At 38.2% G+C, this 20,334-nt stretch overlaps 1 protein-coding gene across 1 annotated transcript in view; it reads right to left on the reverse strand.

The window, feature by feature from the left end:
* Positions 1–264: 264 nt before the first annotated feature.
* The window catches only part of akt3a (v-akt murine thymoma viral oncogene homolog 3a), an 88,313-nt gene continuing 68,243 nt past the window's right edge, over positions 265–20,334 (reverse strand). Inside the window, exons 5-15 of the mRNA XM_081351296.1 lie at positions 19,686–19,797; positions 16,623–16,767; positions 15,981–16,112; positions 15,664–15,729; positions 15,099–15,167; positions 13,074–13,196; positions 12,304–12,432; positions 5,263–5,477; positions 5,005–5,092; positions 3,731–3,833; positions 265–1,324 (exon numbers count right to left, since the gene is read on the reverse strand). Of these exons, the coding sequence (XP_081207422.1) occupies positions 1,239–1,324; positions 3,731–3,833; positions 5,005–5,092; positions 5,263–5,477; positions 12,304–12,432; positions 13,074–13,196; positions 15,099–15,167; positions 15,664–15,729; positions 15,981–16,112; positions 16,623–16,767; positions 19,686–19,797 (1,268 nt within the window). The 3' untranslated portion in view covers positions 265–1,238. The remainder of the gene's footprint in view (positions 1,325–3,730; positions 3,834–5,004; positions 5,093–5,262; positions 5,478–12,303; positions 12,433–13,073; positions 13,197–15,098; positions 15,168–15,663; positions 15,730–15,980; positions 16,113–16,622; positions 16,768–19,685; positions 19,798–20,334) is intronic.

Raw genomic sequence — 20,334 nt, forward strand, 5'->3', positions numbered from 1 at the left:
TTCAGTGGTGGAAAGACAAGCAACACATTTCAACATCACTCAAGACTGCTCACAATATAGAGGAGGGTAATGAAACTCCCTTGAGAACAACACTACACTGGTGTGAAAAGAAAACGGTTCAGGGAAAACAAACCAAGGCCTTTGCATTGACCCGTCTACATTCGTAAGCCTTTTTAGGTGCATTTGTTTCATTCAAAAAAGGAGACTTAAAAAGCACTCTTAATAAACGAGAGGACAAACAAACAAAAAGAATAAGTTAAATTTGCTTAAATATATATATATTTTTTTTAAATCACTTTTTGTTTTCTCATAACACATAAAACAGTGCTTCCTGCGATTCTTTCCATTAATGCTGGTTTTTTTATGTTATACTGTGATTGCAATATTGAGCGTTGAGTGGAAAGGGTTTCTTACAAAAAAAGTTTGGGCTTTTGGGGAATTCATTCTGATCATCACTGCATAAAACATTCCACATCAGTCAAACATGCCATCTTTTCCATAAAACACTGAGGGAGCGATACGCGAGAAATAAAGCCTTTTGTAAATACATTTATGGTCGAAATAATCTGAGGAACCATTTGTAACGGGTAGTTTTAGTGACTGCATAGCTCAGGTTCACAGGGCATTATCTGAAGGAATACTGTTTTGTGGAATGATGAGGGGTAAAGCTAGTCCTGGTGACTGAGTTGAACACAGATATCCTCTGTGAAGCCTGAGTAAACCGTTTATGGCAGTTTTTACTTTATAGAACAGTAACAAAAACAAAAGCGATTGTGTGTAGTTACACTACATGTACCCGAGAGATTGGAATCGTAAAACCCATGTGAATCTCTAAGCCATGCAGTTTTAGGTTTTCATCTGAACTGAACGGATGTGTCAGACAACTTGATAACAGTTCCCATTGAAAAAAAAAGGAATGAATGTGGAGAAACATTTCAAACCAAAAGAGAGAAACACAATAAATACAAAACTCCTAACAAACAGCTAAAGTTCTCCCATCTCGACCCAACCTTTGGGCTGGAGCTGTGAGGACGTCTGAGCGGGCTGGACCTCGGTCTGACCCCACGTGCAAATTCCCATCACCCTAAATCAGGAGTTTCCATTGGTCTAGCTAAACAAACGAAAGAACCAAGATGGACGATGGAGGGTCAACAGGGCCGGGGCTGTTAGAAGCTGAAGACCTAATTTGTTCCAGTGGTGACCTTGATGAGGATGAGGCAGTTTCGGCTGCGCGGCGCTCACTCTCTCCCGCTGGCGGAGTAGGAGAACTGGGGGAAGTGTGGCCGTCGCTCGTTGTCCATGCAATCCATCCCATCTTCATCGACTGAGGAGAAGGGCACAGGGACAATCGGTCAGGAGGGGGCTAGGCTAATGTTACCGGTCATTTTCAGCCAAGCCTATGCGAATCAAATATTTTATGCAGTTAGCTGAGAAGAAAACTTTATCTGAGCCACTTTTACACTTTCCGTCGGGTCACAAAAAAGCCTGCAATATGCCAAAAAAATTGGCACCCACACACTTCCAGAAAACAAGCTGTTGAATATGGAGTCTGTGGAAGTTTGCAGGCGAAAACAAGGTTGTTACTTTTATTAAAAGGGTGATGAGGACAACATTTTATTCATCCCACACATCCTAAATATCGACTAGACCTTCTATAAGCTTTGACTTTGATATTGAAAATATTACTGCCTTAGTTTCACCTCACACTCTCTAAACCTATTTAATTTAGCATTCAGAAGAGTTGATTGGAAGTAGAGTAACCATTATTTGCAGCTTAAAGGGTTAGTTCACCCAAAAATGAAAATTCTGTCAGTAATTACTCACCGTCATGTTGTTCCAACCGCGTAAAACCTTCGTTCATCTTCGGAACATAAATAAAGATATTTTTGATTAAATCTGAGAGTTGTCTCACTCCTCCATAGGCTTTCAGAGGGACCGAAACTTGCTGGCCCAGAAAAGTTATTAAAGAGATCGTTAATATAGTCCAAGTGACTACAGTGGCTCAATCTTAAGTTTATCAAGCGCCGAGAATACTTTTTGTGCGCAAAAACAAACAAAAATAACAACTTTATTCCACTATTCATTTCCTTCTCTCTGGGCCTCTAGTTGGTTCACGTAGTGTTTTTGCGTAGCGCGTCTGTGTTACACGTCACCACGTAGGCTCACAATTGGTCGAAGCGGGTCATGTGTGTGATGCGTGATGACGTGCAACACAGACGCGCTACGCAAAAACACTACCGAGGCCCAGAGAGAAGGAAATGAATAGTTGTATAAAGTCGTTATTTTTGTTTGTTTTTGCGCACAAAAAGTATTATCGTCGCTTGATATACTTAGGATTAAGCCACTGTAGTCACTTGGACTATATTAACGATCTCTTTAATAACTTTTCTGGGCCAGCAAGTTTCGGTCCCTCTGAAAGCCTATGGAGGAGTGAGACAACTCTCAGATTTAATCAAAAATATCTTAATTTGTGTTCCGAAGATGAACGAAGGTCTTACGCGGTTGGAACAACATGAGGGTGAGTAATTACTGACAGAATTTTCATTTTTGGGTGAACTAACCCTTTAAGCACAAAAACTGCTCAGAACATTTTTGATTAGCATTTCATTTAATGAATGTTTATACAGTCAACGTCGATGATGGAAAAATGAGGGAAATTCAAAATGGTTGCTATTCTATTAGCGGTGGATATTGGGGGGGGGGGTCAAGTTTAAAACACATGTAATAAGTGCTTAGCATTTATGTTGGTTTACAAAACCTTTTAAAAAACATTTTCAACGAGTTTACGTATTAACAGACAACAGTTCTAACAGACAGTTCTACAGTGCAGTATAAGTTTGGGGTCAGAAAGATGTTTTTAATGTTTATCTCCTCTGCTCACCAATGCGGTATTTTTTTGATAAACAATACAGTCAAAAACAGTAATATTGTGAAATATTATTACAATTTAAAATAGCAGTTTTCTATTTCAATATATTATAAAATGTAATTTAGTCCTTGATGGAAAAGCTGAATTTTCAGCATCATTAATCCAGTTTCCAGTGTCACGTGATCCTTCAGAAATATTTTTCATATGCTGCTCAAGAAACATTTCTTATTATTATTATTGATATTGAAAACAGTTGTGCTGCTTAATATGTTTGCGGAAACTGATACATTTTATTCAGGATTATTTGATAAATAAAAACAGCATTTATTTGAAGTAGAAATCTTTTGTAACATTACAAGTGTCTGTACTGTCACTTTTGATCAATTTGATGCAACCTTGCCGAATAAAAGTATAAATGTCCAAGCCCACTCAGAATGCAGAAATCTCAGACTTCCTAAAATATGTCATTACTAAAATTCTATAAATGTAAAACATATCTTGGCTAATTTGAAAATGCTTTTCAAGCTCTGGTAACATCTTTAAATCTATTATTCTCCAGATTCTGTCCGGGTCTGTGCATGTGAGATGAAGATCAGATGAAATGTACTGAACAACTCATGAATATAAGCAGATAACTTCTTCACAAACCTTCTTAAACAATATTATGTGCGAACAAAAAGTAACACCCGTAGTTTTCAGGCGATCTCGATTTGTGCCAAAAAAATATTTTCCAGTACACAGCATATCTCTCACCACTGAGAAGATAATTAATTCAGCACAATACAACATGAAGCCAGTATGTTTTCTGAATGCACTTTTATATCATTACAGAATTGCCAATGTATGCAGAGACAAACTCACATTTTTCAGGAGGGGTTATTGTAATCGTCTGAGCTGTGAACTCTTCATCGAAATATCTGGTATCTGTCTCTGACGACACCTGAGGCTTGAAGGGAGGTATCAGCTGAGGAAGGAAGAGAGGGGGATGAAGCACCTGTTTGTGCAGATCTGACACTGCATAGAGTGTGGCGAGCTGGAGGGCTCAATCTAACGCCTCTGAACCGCACCTCCTCTGCCAGCCATTGTGTTATTTGAGAAGGCAGTTTAAGTGACAGTGACCTATTATAACATTGAGTCACACATAACCTCTGTTTTAACATGTACCATTAAAAGTATTTTGTTGTGTACACACAATGAACTATTTCATTTAATGTTTAATGTTTCTCCATTAAAAAAGAAATGAAAAAGAAATGTTTTTAAAAACAAAGCATGAAATAAGAAAGAAAACCAAATTATGACATATAAAACCCAATTCTGAGATATAGGGCCCTATTTTATCTAAGCGCATGGTCTTAAGTGCACGGCGCAAGGGGTCCGAATCCACTTTTGCCAGTTTAACTACGGGAAAAATGGTCAGCACGCCCGGCACATGGCCTAAAAGGGTTGTCCCTATTGCGTGCAATAAAACAATCAGAGTCTCATCTCCCATTCCCTTTAAAAGCCAGTTGCGCTTGCGCCATGGTGGATTCCGTATTTACATGGTCGAATTTGCAAGCGGAAAAACTGAACGCTTCTCTAGCGAGGAAACAGATCTGCTTGTGCGTGAGGTTAAAGCGCGCAAGCAGACCATCTACGGGACAAAGTGTACGCGCGTTCCACCTTTAGGCGCATATAACTAACGCGCTCTTTAAATAACAAAAAAAAAATGTTTTTTTATTTAAAGAGCGTGTTAGTTCTTTGTTAGTTCGTTAGTCTATTTCAGTTGCCTCAAAATAGCAAAGCGCCATCAATCCGCCTGAACACACCTCGTTTTCAGACCAATATGCCCATGGGCGCAAATGCATTTGCTATTTAAACAACGTGGCGCAGGACGTGAAAATGATAACTGCGTCGGGCTGAAACTAGCAAAAAACACTTGCATCGCGCCTGATGCTGTATTGCACCAGGTGTATGATAGGGCTCATAAAGTCACAATTACAACAACAAAAAAGTTGCAATTATAAGGAAAAAAATTATTTTCTTAATAATTTTGAATGTAATGCAGAGGTGGACTTCAATATCCAGCACAACGTAAAAACACTGAGTGCATCTTTATGTGTAGTGGGGAATGCAGGACAGCATAAATTCTAAGTTACCTTTTTGTCATAGACATCCTGCCAGTCAATTCCAGTAAAGAAACTATGTCGCATAATTTCCTTAGCATCATCCGGACCTCCACCAAGTCTGACAGAAAAAAATAAAGGAAAGGATATGTATTTAGTCAGAAGACACCTGATGATTTTACACCAGTTCCTGTCTGAATAAGTGAAATATAGAAAAAACTGTTGAAATGTATCAAGAAATCATTGTGATGAATCTGGGTTTCTGGGTTAGACCAGGTGTGCGGTTTGTACCTTTTATTGGGATCTTTGATGAGCAGACCTGACAGCAGGGACTTGGCATCAGCAGAAAGCGTCCTGGGGAACTTGATGTCCTCCATTAGAATGAGCTCGAAGAGCTTCTCATGGTCCTGATTGTAGAAAGGCAGTCGGCCACACATCATCTCATACATGACCACACCAAGACCCCACCAGTCCACCGCACGACCGTAATCATTGTCCTCCAGAACCTGAAGACAAACACACACATACACAAACATTCCTGCATGAAACCATTCATGATCACCCCTCAAAATGTATCCATCCATCCATCCATCCATCCATCCATCCATCCATCCAACTATCAATAAGTACATCCATCCATCCATCTATCCATCTATCAATCTATCCATCCATCATCCATCCATCCATCCATCATCCTCCCACCTGTATATCCATCCACCCATCCATCTATCTATCAGTCCATCCATCTGTCAATCATTCTATGTATCTATCAATTCGTCAGACCATCCGTCCGTCCATGTAACATAACACTGAATCAATTTCATGTCCATAACAGTCATTACAACTGAGTGTTTCAAAATGAATGGCAGTTATGAACAACTGCTAATATATGAATATGAGTAGCTGATAATGGCAGCACTTCACACACTCCTATTGTAGTGCTTCTCATCACCAAAATCATATCAGCGCAAGCCAGCTCTCTCTCTCTTTGGCCCATCAGCTCTAGACTGATAAAAGCAACTGAATGTTCATTCTGCACCAGTGTATCGGGTCAAAGGTCCAGCACAGGATACAGTTGGAACCTGGAAGCACAGTCCTAAAAGCCTGATATCGTTGGATCAAAGCTGTGCTTTTGGGCAAGCATCCCGGGCCCCAATTACCGAGGATGCTCATACACACCTTACCGGTAGCTCTTAAACTCTAGGTGGCTGGAGTTAGTGTGCGATGGAGAAGAGCTCTTCAGAGCAGAGAGTCGTGATTAATACGTCTGACTAATGACAAGGCTGGCTGGCACTAAGCCAGTTAACCATACGCTCAGAGTGGTGTTATAATGATGTCTCCTTTCTGATCTTTAAAAACAGGCAGACCTGCATGAGTCAACAGCAGCTTTCATTACTCCGTCTGATTAGGGAACACAATATGAACGTCCATGTGTGGAAGCAGTGCTAAAAACCTCCATACAGTGAGATGGGTGTATATGACTATGCCATATATTAATGTCAGATCAAATGTGCTGAATGGTACATAGCACATTGTGTGTTTTAAACTACACTACCATTCAAAAGTTTGGGATCAGTAAGAAATGAATACTTTTCTTTAACAGTTAAGAAAATGTATTTAAAAAAGGTGACGGTAAAGATCTCCATTTCAAATAAATGGTGTTCTTTTGAAATTTCTATTGATCAAAGAAACCTGAAAATATACAGAAAATATTAAGCAAAAATATTAAGCAGCACAACTGCTTTCAACATTAATAATAATAAGAAATGTTTCTTGAACAGCAAATCAGCATATGATAATGATTTCTGAAGGATCATGTGACACTGAAGACTGGAGTAATGATGCTGAAAATTCAGCTTTGCCATCATTGGAATTAATGACACTTTAAATATATATATTCAAATAGAATAGTTATTTTCAACTGTGACAATATTTCACAATATTACTGCTTTTACAGTAGTTTAATCAAATAAATGCAGTCTTGGTGAGCATAAAAAACTTCTTTCAAAAACTAATTTGACCAACCTCACACTTTTGAACAGTAGTGTATGTTACTTAGTGGAATAAATAAATGTCATATCTAACGTGCTGAAAAGTACAGTTACATTGTGCAATGTTTGATTTCAACTATATTACATGGTGGAAAATTATTATTATTATTATTCATTATTAATTGAATTATTTACTGAGCATCTTTCATCATATTTCGGTTGCAGCTGCTTCATACAGTGAAGTTCATGTGCATTACATTTACTTTATTTCCCAGTTAAGAGTGCTTTTCATAAAAGTAATTGCTTTAATTGTGAGAGTGAGTTAAAATGTGTTCGAATTACACAGACAGAATGGGTGTGTTTGTGCACGTCTATGCGAAGACAGGACAGGACTGTGTGTTCTGGAAGCAAACAGGAGCGCAAGCACTGTTCATGTGTGTGTGTTGCACGTATGGCCGGATTGTGCTGTTTGTCCTGGGAGTGTACGTGAGCAGCTCGGCTGCAGGCGGGGATGCGATTAATGCACACAGAGCCAGTTGGGGTCTCCCTGTTCCAGAGCCACAGGCGAGTAGGAGCGGCCGCAGGGGAGGAACAGGCCCCTGCTCGGACAGCCATGTGGCAGGGCTGCTGCTCCCAGGACTGGGCCCTTGGCAAGACTGGACGGGGAGGGATGGGACAGAGAGCCTGTGGCTCCACCAGCCCAGTTCCCCAGCAGGGCAGTGGAACAGACAGCCTCCATGAGCTTATCCCACTTTGGCCGGGCTACACGAAGACGCTTGCGCATATGCACAGAGATGGGTGTGCAAAGTGCATACAAATGTATGCACACATACTGTAAACACGCACAGATCACGGTATCCACGCTTACGTGCTGCTACGCACCTGTACGCATCCCACAAGACGACGAACGCTAGCCACACCTGCATGCTGACAAACGCACGTCCTGTAGGCTCATTTAGATAAAACTAATGTGCTCTGAATCACACCTGGAAACCGGCGATATGTTTTATTGGTTGCAAACATGCTGCAGAAGCGCTGTAATTACTAAATGCTGAAGATGTGACAGATGAGAACTCGATGACAGATGACATAGAGCTTGTGAAAACCATCCGCTATTAGAGAAGTATTTCTGTAAATGTATCTTCATTCATTCTCATTAACACTTAAAACATTTGGCGAGGGCCAAATTTAAGCGAAACTATTCCAATTTTACTTCTGTAACCCTAAAAGAAAATATTTTTTTCCTCAAAATATCTTTCACACTCTCTCTCTCTTTCTTCTCTCTCTCTCCCTCTCTCTCTCTCTCTTTAATCCCCCTCTACTTTGCATCTCCAGAACTTGGCTCAGGCTGTGCTCTGTTATTTTTACACCAGTACGGCAGTATAGATTTCCAGGTTTCCCAGCCACCTTCTTCCAACCTTCCCCATCTGCCACCATCTGCCTCTGTTTAGCATGTACTTTTTTGTGCAATCACATACTCTTGTGAAAAATAACCAACACTCAAATCATCTCCTGGCACAGCGGCCAGGCTGAGCAAAACAAAATGTTGCGCCAAATTGTCTTCCGTACTTTTTCGAGTGGAATCTATATCCCCCTTCACTCCCGCTGCCGCCCCCTGCCCGCTCCCCCCTCCTGTCTATAAATATGGATTTAGCCACTGCAATCTGGGCACCGTGAACACCTCTGGTTGGACAGAAGGTTGAACAGCTAACTACTGTTCAAAAGAAAATAAAAGTCATACTTATTTTTGCTATTTATATATTTTTAACAGGGTGTGAATTATATTACTAATAAAAATATCTAACACTTATGACACTTTCTATGAGGCCTATATACATATAATGGAGTGGAGTTGTATTAATATATAAATCTAGTATTTATTTACACTACCTTTCAAAGATGTTTTTGTAAGAAAAAAAATACTTTTATTCAACATGGATGCATTGAATTGATTGAAAGACATTTATAATGTAATAAAATAAAAATGTTTGAACTTTCTATTCATCAAAGAATCCTGAAAAAAAGATTGTTTATTGTTGTTTTATTGTAAACAACAATAAAAAAATTATTGTATTTTGATCAAATAAATGCAGCCTTGGTGAGCATAAGACAAAGTGTATTTATATGTATTCTTATATATATATATATATATATATATATATATATATATATATATATATATATATATATATATATATATATATATATATATATATATATATATATATGTAATACACTTTTTACCAGTAAAAAATAATAGTAAGTAAAGTTATAATACATTACAATACTTTCCTCCTTGCACATTTAAAAGCTAAAATTCAGAACAAATGACATAACGTCAATTTGTTTGCCAGATGTTTTAAACCATTGTATTGTTTAAAGCAGCAACTATGAAAAGATAAATAGTGCAATGTAGTATACAGTGGTTACAATTATTTTTAAGAACATGCAACTGATTTTACTGCAACTGAGCCATTATGAATGGATTAGGAACATCCTAATAATGTATCTTATAGAGGCATCTCAGAAGCTTCTAGAGCCTAAACAGTTAATTCATTTTCAGTTCGGTGTACTGTAGGGTGCTCCTGATCATTATCAACTGTATCTTTCAACTGAACAAGCTTTTCAATTGAATTCAATTTCACTGTAGTTTAACCCCTTACAACCTGAAGGTAGACATTTCATGCTATGAAAATGGTGCGCCTCTAATATTTTAGCAAATTAAAAAAAAACTCTTAAGAGTTCCTTATATTCACTGTAATACCAAACTCCTAAGATTTTTAAAATGACACCTATTTTGTGTTGGTTAAAAAAAGCAAGTGGTTACAGAGTAACATGATGATAACTTAGCCACAGCCTCCTGTACCGGGCCGCTTTGGGACCAAGTGTGGGGGAAAACACACACGATTCATTCATTCATTCATTCATTTCACAAAACGAACAACTATACAAATTGCCAACTCTGAAGGCTTTGATGCAAATACAGTCATTGTTTTTGTCTCGCTGTAACGTGTCTGTCAACTAGCCTGAAAATCCAGACCTAAATCTGAAAGATTAATGGTCTGGCATCGACTAATGAAAATCGCCCAGCTCGAGGGGCGGCACCAAGCATGCATTTGAAAATCTCACTGCACGCAATTGGATAACACTACGACCAATCACAACAATAAGCCCCATACCCTTAGCTACCAGCGGAGCTAACTGGTAGATTAGACTCTTGCTGTATACGGTCGGCAAAACAGCAAAAATGCCCTTCTTGCAAAGGAACGATTCGAGCGCCGTCTTCTGTTCCTCTTTTAGATAAAAAGCCAAGTCTAACTCGTTCATTGTAGCGACCAAAGCCGTTTCAAACAACTGGTGTTCATCCATTAGCCATCTTGCAATGTTTACTAATGACTTCGACGTCACAGCGCTGTCGTCATCTGTTTAGCTCGCCTCTGGCCCGCCTATATCAGATAACCCGATGTGATTGGTGCAGCTCGGATACAAGGGCATATTTAATGAGCATCATTACTCGACTTACTCGACGCCAGAGTAAACTCGCTGAGCAAATTCAACTTGTGCTCTTGCGAGAACTCTGGATTTCCAGGGTATCTGTCAACAACAAATAAAATAATGACTAAAGCTGCAAGATATAACGCAAACTAAATAATAAATTATGATTGTATTTTAACAAGATATTGTAATTAGTGCTTTCAAGCGAATACAATTTTTAATCTAATATTTTTTTCGAAAATGCATCTAAAGTGGCATTTACTGTAGGTATATTTACACAGTCCGTTTATGAATGCAGTGGAATGAATGCAGTTAATATTGCATAAATAATGCTATGGGATTAATGAGTTTTAAATGGGTATTAATGATTAAAAAAAAAATATTGAAATATGAAATTATAAAAAAGTATATAAAACTAAATATGAAACTAAAACCGCCAGTAGGTGGCGGCAAGTCACTGTCTTAATGAATGAGTCATTCAGTCACTCAGCTGTCAGCTGATTCATTCAGGAATGAAGTAAGTGAGTCTCTTTATGAATGGGGTCACTGAATCATTGGCTCACTGTATTCATTCAAAAACAGATTCATTCAGTAATGAAACACTGATGTGTCGCTCAGAGATGCACAACAATTCTGTGGCTTAGTTGGAACCATTTTCATTGGCAAAATGGAGCAAAAACAGACAAAAAATGAAACAATATTAACTTATTGTTTATTTAACTTATGTTTAAAATCAATATCAAATTTGCATCGTGGAGATATTCGGGAAAAAACAGCACTCTTGCTCGTGTGATATTGCTAAAATATATCATATGATATAGATATAATGTAGATATATATGATAAGACAAAAACCCATACAGGGGCTTTTTTTGCTTTAATATCTTAAATTTTAGGGGCATATAACTGCGTTCTAATAGGCTTCATCATGAATCAGTCGTTGCCCTGCATCATGTTCGTCACTAAGCAACTGCATGCAATGTAAGATAATATACAGGTCAGGGTGCGTTAAATGTGTTAATCATTTTAACAAGTTATTTTTTCAACAATTAATCGGACCAATTTAATGCGCAAGATTGACAGCCCTAACTAATATACACATCTATGATATATACAGCATCACAGCACGTCTTACTGCCATCTTCTTCCAGTCTAAAGGAATATGTATGGTTAATGCTGATTGGCTAACACAGTTGTCCACAAGAAGCTCCTTTCACCAATAAGAAATCTTTCGCCCATTTCTCCAACCTGCAGCTATCCCTCTCTCCATTCGGGGTATTCCAGAAAGCAGGTTAAGCGACTTTGGTAAGTTTACCCAAAGTAAGCGAATAACCTCAACTTTGGTAAAAGGTAACTTTGAGGCTATGTAAGCATAGCAATAGCAACTCGTTTTCTGAACATAACCTGCTCCGGAGCAGTTAATGTTCCAGGGTTAGTTTACTTCAGAGGTATTGAGCGCATGCGCATTCCCTATTGAAGAGGCTCCAGTAATAGACTCCATGATATTATATTACATAGTTAAGATGCTTGATTTTTATTGATGTGTGAGTGTTTGTTCTTCATTTTGCTCTAAATATTATATAGAAAGCAAATGGTTAAACTTGCAAGTTTTAAGTATTATTTTATTCAACAAGGCACTCCATGTCATGACATCTAAAGCTAATGTTTAAATAGGATCAATCAATCATTCTAGCCATACTTGACTCTCGTGATATTATCTGAAATCATAAATTTGTCATTTAAAAATTGTTGAGCATGTTCATGGTCTACTGCATATGTTCCACTGATTAATGCTGACAGTTGTAGGGCTAGTTGCAGGTTTTGTTAATCATCAGGGGTTTCTTTACCTCTGGTGCCAGATACTCTGGCGTCCCACAGAAGGTCTTCATGGTAGCAGCATCGGTGATTCCTTCCTTACAGAGGCCAAAGTCTGTAATTTTGATGTGACCATCTTTATCAAGCATTAAGTTCTCCAGCTGGGCAAAAAGAAAAGAGTGTGAATTCGTCGACTTTTTGAAACACCATAGTCAACATAAAACTTCAAGTTCTTTTCAATCTGACTTTGAATTTATTGAATTCATTTAATTTATAGACTGCCTGTATTAATATGCAAAGGTCATTGAGTGTAATTCATGTTTCATTAAAACATCTTCATAATACAATGAACTCGTATGGCTTCTACATGTATTGAACTCATGGGTGAAATAACATAAAAATCCTAGAAAAAAAAGTTTTTAAAGTGTATTAGTTTCTTAATTCATGTTGTTAATGATGGCAAAAAAGTTGACAACTACGAAAATGTATTTATTCCCAGGAAGTAGAAAGAAACTTCAAGCCACATTAATTTAACCTTTCAATTTTAATGGCTAAGCTGTTTGTCCAAGTTTCTTGGCACTTTCACAACTGGCTTGGTCCAAGGCTGCGAGCAAAACACTGTGTCATCATCCACAGCCGCCAGAGTTTGATGTTTCCAAAAACAAAAGAAAAAAAGGCCCAAACTCAAGAGCTTTTAATTACATTTTTCACGTCCCATGACATACATTCGGATAAAGGCATCACACTACTGAACAAAACCTTCTCTCTAAATATATGAATTATTTCCCCTTTTTCTGTTTACCTTGAGATCCCGGTACACTATCTTGGCAGAGTGCAGGTAGTCGAGGGCGGAAACGATCTCGGCGCCGTAGAAGCGCGTGCGGTCCTCGGAGAACACCCGTTCTCTCGACAAATGGAAAAACAGCTGCAGGGTAAACAGCAGGGACAGGATTGCAATAATTACTGATTTATTGGAGGAAATTAACACAACACAAACTGCCTCACATCGCCATATTGAGATGATAGATGGCGAGGCCCTCGGAGGATGCCCAGCGAACCCAGACAGCAGCTGGCACATCATCCCCGGCTTTCCAGAGACAGGCCGGCGCGGCCTGTTAAATCAGCATTTTAATCAATACACCAATCTTGTTAAAGGCAGCGCTGTGTGCTCATGGGCTAACGCTCCATTAAAGTGGCAGGAACACCCCGTCCCCTGCAATTATCTCTGCCGTAGCTTTTATGGAGTGTCTTCCCTCTCCCCTCCCGAGTCAATGTCAAGGGTTCCAGTCAACTATCTGGCCCTCAGCACCACTTGAACCTGGCTTATAGAAATTACCCAGAAGCCCAATGAGGAGAGTCTGTCTATTAATTGCTGTGGGATGTTTGAATATGCCTGTCCGGGGAGAGCTAACGGCTCCGCTGATCAGCTGAAGGAGGGGGTAAGCGGGTGTTGTGCAGGGGACCGGGGTGGCCGAGGACAGGTGTGCCTTCATCAGAGCACTGGCAGCTGTGAATGTGGCGAGGCTGAAAGGGGAGAGACGGATGGGCTCTGCGCAGCATGTGGAGGTTAGGGGCTCTGGCTGGACCAGGCAGGGGGAGCAGGTGACATTACAGACTGAGGGAATGAGAGCGAGATTGCTGCTTTTCTGATTAAACAGCACCTTTGGTGGTGGAATTTCATTTATCAAAACTCGAGTCCCTCTAGATGGAATCTTGCGCTCTGCCATATCAACAGAGCGACACTGTCAAACTTCTACCAAGTACATCAGGAGCAACTACAAGCTTTTACCAAAACGTACAACAATAAAATCACAATCATTTTGAGTCTGAAATAGTTATTAGAGGTTTTTTAGTTTTTTAATTTTACTGATATTCACACTTGAATTGATTGTTAAAAAATCAGGTCTACAGATAAATAGTACCATTTGGTAAGTCTCCAGAGAAAAGAACCCAACAACAGCATTACACCACTATGATCAACAGTAAACAACTGTGTTCACAGGTAAAAGCACTGTCCTTTGTTCGCATAATTACTCAACTTTCATTCAAAAGTAAGAAACGTGAAGAATTTTACACCTAGTCTAAAACAAGGATGAAAATTTAAATAGCAAAATAATAAGGAATAAACTACAACTACTACAAATACTACTACTACTACTACTACTAATAATAAAACTTTCTAACCATTTAAATCATAAAAAAAACTTTGCATAAAATAATGGAATAAAAAATATTGCTGCTTTTGATTAGATATTAATTTTGTTTTTATACATTAAAGTTGAAAAACAAATGTGCATAAAACAATAATGAAAATAATACATTTCAAACCATTTAGATTGCAAAACAACTTTGCATAAAATAATGGAATAAATAATAATTTGTTGAAATTACTGCATATTTATTTTATGTTTAAACCATTCAGATTTCAAACCAAATGTGCATAAATACAACATTAATAACAATAATAATAATAATAAACAATATTGTGTAAAATAAATACATAAATAAAACAAACATCGGTTCTGCATATGAGTTATTACTAAAATATAATTGTTCTCGGTTGTTAATAATATTGGTTGATAATTTGATATTACCCAAAGGATGAGAGAAAGTCTCTTCTAAATGTGGATGTATCACAAGATATGATCATGCACTTCTCTCTTGCACTTGACTTTTCTCTGATAACGGATTAGCATTTTTAGCTCACCACAGCCAAACAGAAAGCAGATATTAGTGACAGCATTACTACAGAAATACATCGTCTGCCAAGTGCCAACACAGACGATAAGACAGACATACAAAAAAACAAATGCAGACAAACATGTACCTCTCCTCCATTGACATACTCCATCACGAAGCATAGGCGGTCTTTTGTTTGGAACGAGTACTTCAAAGACTGAAACAGCAGGTGGATACACCATTAGAAGAAAAACAAAAGGCAAAAATCTCACAAAACTAAAACAAACGCAACGTGAGAGATGCTCATCAAAATGTATGCAGTGAGAGAAGTGTTTGTCTCGAGAGAAAATGAAAGGAGCGTTTTGAAAAGCTTTGCTCTTTCTCGTAGGCCTTGATGCTAACTTTGAGGGAAGGTGAAGTTTACGAGGGAACACCAGCTTGAGTGACGGTAGTAAATTGTTTTTGCTAAACCTGCTGTGTATGTTGCGTGGCATACAACAGCATCTGGAGTGTCAGAAAATTACCTCTCACTGGCGACTTCTCAACAGATGCACAGCTACATTTACTGTAGGCCGTTAATTTATTACAGTTTATTCTCTACATTATAATGAGGCTCTAGGGAAAAGGCAATCATATATACAAAAGCATTGTGAAGCTTTAAGGTCTCTGTAAATCCACTCTGAATGATAGTTCATTACAAAATGTGCACTCACGGTTAAAAAAGGATGTCTCGTGTTTTTAAGTACTCTGCTTTCTGTGAGCGTGTGGGCCACTTCGTCCTACGGGAAGAAAAAGAAGGTGTTTGTAAAATAAATTGTGTTTGCTTACAGTACATGATGTTCACAGTGAAGACATTATTTTGAGTTCTGGATATAATGAGATTGTATTACAAATCATGGGATTAAAAGTACACTTTTATAACTGCTAAAAATGTCATTAACCTAACTCACACAACACAAAATGCCTGAATGAAAAACATGAAACATTTTCAAATGAAATTCATTCACAAAATATCCCTGATGAATCTTACCTTTGCTATAATAACCTCTTTCTTTAAAATTTTCATTGCATAATATTTCCCGCTGGCCTTCTCCCTTACGAGAATGACTTTTCCAAAAGTGCCTTTTCCCAATAATTTTAAGTAGTCAAAGTCATTCATTGTCTGAAAAAAAAAGAAAAAGCAATAATTGTCAGGCATACTGAAATGCAATACATGTAATTAGGGTCTACATTTCTATGTTGTTAATGTAACTCAATGAGAAGACGTCCACGTCTCTAAATCTGCTGTGGGGATGTAATCCTGCTGCTCAGAGACTCCACTGCCACCAACACACTGACGTGTTTGTACATTAGCTTGTTGTTTAAAAATGATGAAACTCCCAGAAATACACTGCCATAAAACACATTATTGAGAGAGTTACATAATTTTGTGCTTCATTTCCTTTTATGTCGCTTTTATACAGATCATGCTGAAAAATAAGTTTGAAGTGCATTTTCAACATTTGCTGCTTAGTTCATTGTTTGATATGTGACATAAAAGGCTCACAAACTCTACATTCAGACAGAAACAAGCCTTAATTTAACTTTTTGCCGGTTTCTGCCTTTCAGCTTCCCAATGTCTCAGGTTAATGATGTCCCCAGAAAACATCAAAATCTGTATTTGAATCTGTACCTTGCGTTTGTGGTGGCTGATAGACGTGTCCATCTCCTCCTCTCCCAAGTTGTCAATCTGTGAGGTGGGACTACACTGGATACGTTCCTCTTCCTGTCTTTGGAGTTTATCTGCCACCATCTGGATCGCCTCTGCCCACTCATCCCTTTGGAAGCACACACACAGCCCACGTTTCTTAAGTGTTTAAAAAACACTGCTTCATACTTCAAGAATACACTTGAGACACACTAAACAAACAAGTAGTACAGTTAAAAATGTAAACTGAAACGTAAACTTGACTTTTTTACTTTGTTGAAGACATTAGGCCAGACCATCTGAGTAAATCACAAGGCCGTTCTCACAAGCTGACAGTATAATCAAATTTGAGTGGGGTAGCCGCCCCTCTCTGCGAACGAGTGTCTCCCTCCATTGAGTTTTCATTTGTCGTGCAGCACAACATCTGTTGTGAAGAATCAGTGGTGCATTCATGTTTTTGAGCATGTGTTAGTTTAATAATGATGGATTCATTTGAGCGAAGCAAGCGGTTTCTCACTGTTTCACAGCACTGGACTGAACCAGAGTACGGATGCGTGGTCTACTCTGTATTGCAGTACCACAAATTTACAGCAGTATATAATAATAATAATATTGTAATTTAGCACATTTTGGTGCTTGGTTTGAACAACAATGTGCCACTATTCAGCACATTTTGGCAGTCCGCCGAGCTGGAAAAACAGCTTAACCCAGTTTAAGTTGGTTATCTGGTTTTCCACCCTGCCCAGTCTAGTTATGCTGGTCTATTTGGAGGAGTTTAGAGGCACTTCTCAGTTACAAGAATAGCCTTTTGTAGGAAACACTGATTCGCAGAATTATGCACATACACTACTGTTTAAAAGATTTTTTTTAAAGAAATATTAATACTTTTTATATAAAAAGTGACAGTGAAGGCTTGTTTCAAAACATTTAAATAAAGTTCTTATAAACCTATTGAATTCGGGTGAAAAAAAAGTGCAACTGTTTTTAACATTAATAATAATAATAAGAAATGTTTCTTGAGCACCAAATCAGCATAACAGAATAAATAATAGAATCTTACCAACCCAAACTTTTGAACAGTAGTGTCATCCAAAGTGAACTGATGAACATTATATTGTTTTTTTTTTCTTAAAAAGAAACAATATTTTAACAAAAAATAAAAGTATGATACTTATATACATATAGGTATTATTAAATACATAATATAGAACATGCATATATAGTATATTATGTCTTTATTGACAGAGAATGATTGAATCTATTGACAGCAACAGTTTCATTTAATCAGTAGGCCAAGTTTGTTTTGTTTTTTTTCGTTGCTTGAGGTAATGATTTAGTATTGATAAAGCTAGCTCTAAATCAACATGCACCAATGCTAGATTTTTCTATATATCCTAATCATTTGTTAGCAAACATGTATTCATTACTTCAATGAGCTCATTGTTTCTGCCTTAAATTAATACATTGTTTAAATTAATACATTATAAGCTAACTGTGTGATTTGTATATCTGAAATACATAACTTGGACATAGTCACCTATGATAACAGATTACTCTAAATTGTACATGCAGTTAAAGCTGTTTGAAATGATATGTATTGTGAAAAGCGCTATACAAATAAATGTGAACTGAATACAGCGGTACCAGAGGCTGGTATTGTACCAAAGCAAAAATATTGGTATTGATCTAATCCTACTGGGCAGAGTCTGAAAACTTCCACTCTTGTGCATTCCCACTGGTTAGTGGGAAACCCTCAAAATGATTAAGGGATTGAAATATTCATTACCAACATAATGCATGGATTTCCACTTATATTCTGGCACTTTTTTTAAATGGACACTGAATGTTACATTCCAGTCGTGGTGCTTTTGAAAGCCCAAAGCAAATTCAAGATCCTTTGGGTTAACACAGTAACATATACGAAGGGCCCCGCGCACCCTTTCAAGGTCGTGTGGATAAATGGGTGTGGAGTGGTTTGGTGTATAATGAGCGTTTTTTGCTAATGAGAGATAAAGGCTTTGAATACAGTCTGGCGTTATGCCAGCTGCCGCCACATCTCTCCTCCTCACATGTAGGCCTGCAGTTTCTGGGCCTCTGCCAGTACGCTGTGTCCCACTCCTGTTCGGAGCTGTGTGTGTGTGTGGGGTAAACAAAGTGTGCATTGGACTGCAATGCCCTGTGATAGATAGACAAGTTAGGAGTGCAAGAATAAATTGCTCAGTGTCTGTTCATATCTTTTGCCTAAAGGTTGTTGTGTAGTTTTTTTGCACTTCAAATGAAGAAAAAAAAAAGCATATTAGTCAGCCACCTGAATAAAAGAAACTAAAAGAGGACTGGACTGTCAGCCTAAGGTCACTGATCAACATCGCAAAACACTGCGGTGTTCCGCTCCACTGACCTGCATCTCGCATTGTCCTGATTCAGTATCTGCTGTCAGATGAGATGATGTCAGGCTATATGTCAGTGTCATTATTCTAACGTTATTATTGAAACTTGTAAGGGCCGGTTCACAGAGGACGCGTTTTTTGCAGTCAAAATTAAGAGCATCCAACATCTTAGTTACGTTGTCAATTTCCAAAATTCCCAAAAGTACCAATAGATTACATAAGGGGTACATCATGTGTTAGCTGGGAAGGATTTGCATGAAGGTACGATTTTCATTTTATTCATCAGGAAACTGAAGTTTCTGTAACCCAATATACCACCAATTCTATAATACTGTTTATTCATCAGTGATATATATATATATATATATACACACACACACACACAATTTATGCATATGTTAAGTGGGACTGTTAACCATTTTTGATAAATCAATTTGCTTCTAAAAATGTGGGTCGTGGCTCAATGACCAAAGAAAAATGTGGTTCCCATGGCAAAATCAGATGAAAACCACTGATTTAAGGATTGATGACAATGATTAATTAGAGAAAATGAATACACATTATAAATACACTGAACTAAATGAATGTATTTTGACACAGTCATAACCTCTAAATTGAAGTTGTTAATAGTTGTGTTTTCTACATTAGAGACCGCTCTCACCTTTCTTCTGGCGTGTCCACATGGAAGGTCCTCTCTATGACTGTAGTCCATTGTAGACATCTAATAATAAAAGTGTTCGGCTTTGGTCGTTCAGTTTTCATCAGCTGGCATTCTGGAATGACAGACCAAAAACAAACTGTAGCCACTTTATATTTCATGTATACAATACAAAACAAAAAAACATACGCACTAAATAAATATAGATTTAAATCACAGGCAGGGAGAAAGCTGACCTGAATTCTAAACTCGGCCCATTTCCTAACACTCCGGCTGCGAATGTTTGCCATTGTCAGAGTGTTTTATTTGATAAACAGAGGGGAAGCAGCGAGTCCAATGTAAAACAAATGGCCATTAGCAGAGAGGAGGCAGCGGGTGGGAGATTACAACGGTGAGATGAATGAGCAAGAGGTACATTTTCTGGAATGCCGCGCACCATTTCACTTAGCTCTGCCACATCAGCCACTGCTCAGTCAGAGGGAAATAATGCACTTCTCGGATACTTTATGAAAGAAGCAGGGAATAGAGGTGACGTCCAGACTGGGCTCATCACTGCTGCAGATTTTGGGGGTAATGCCCAGACGACAGGTGAAACGCAACAGCGGCCTGGGCTGCCAGTACCATAATGAGGGCCCTCAGCTGGCCAATTTCA

The sequence above is a fragment of the Scardinius erythrophthalmus genome, assembly GCF_964197995.2.
Source record: "Scardinius erythrophthalmus genome assembly, chromosome: 21".
Taxonomy (NCBI): domain Eukaryota; kingdom Metazoa; phylum Chordata; class Actinopteri; order Cypriniformes; family Leuciscidae; genus Scardinius; species Scardinius erythrophthalmus.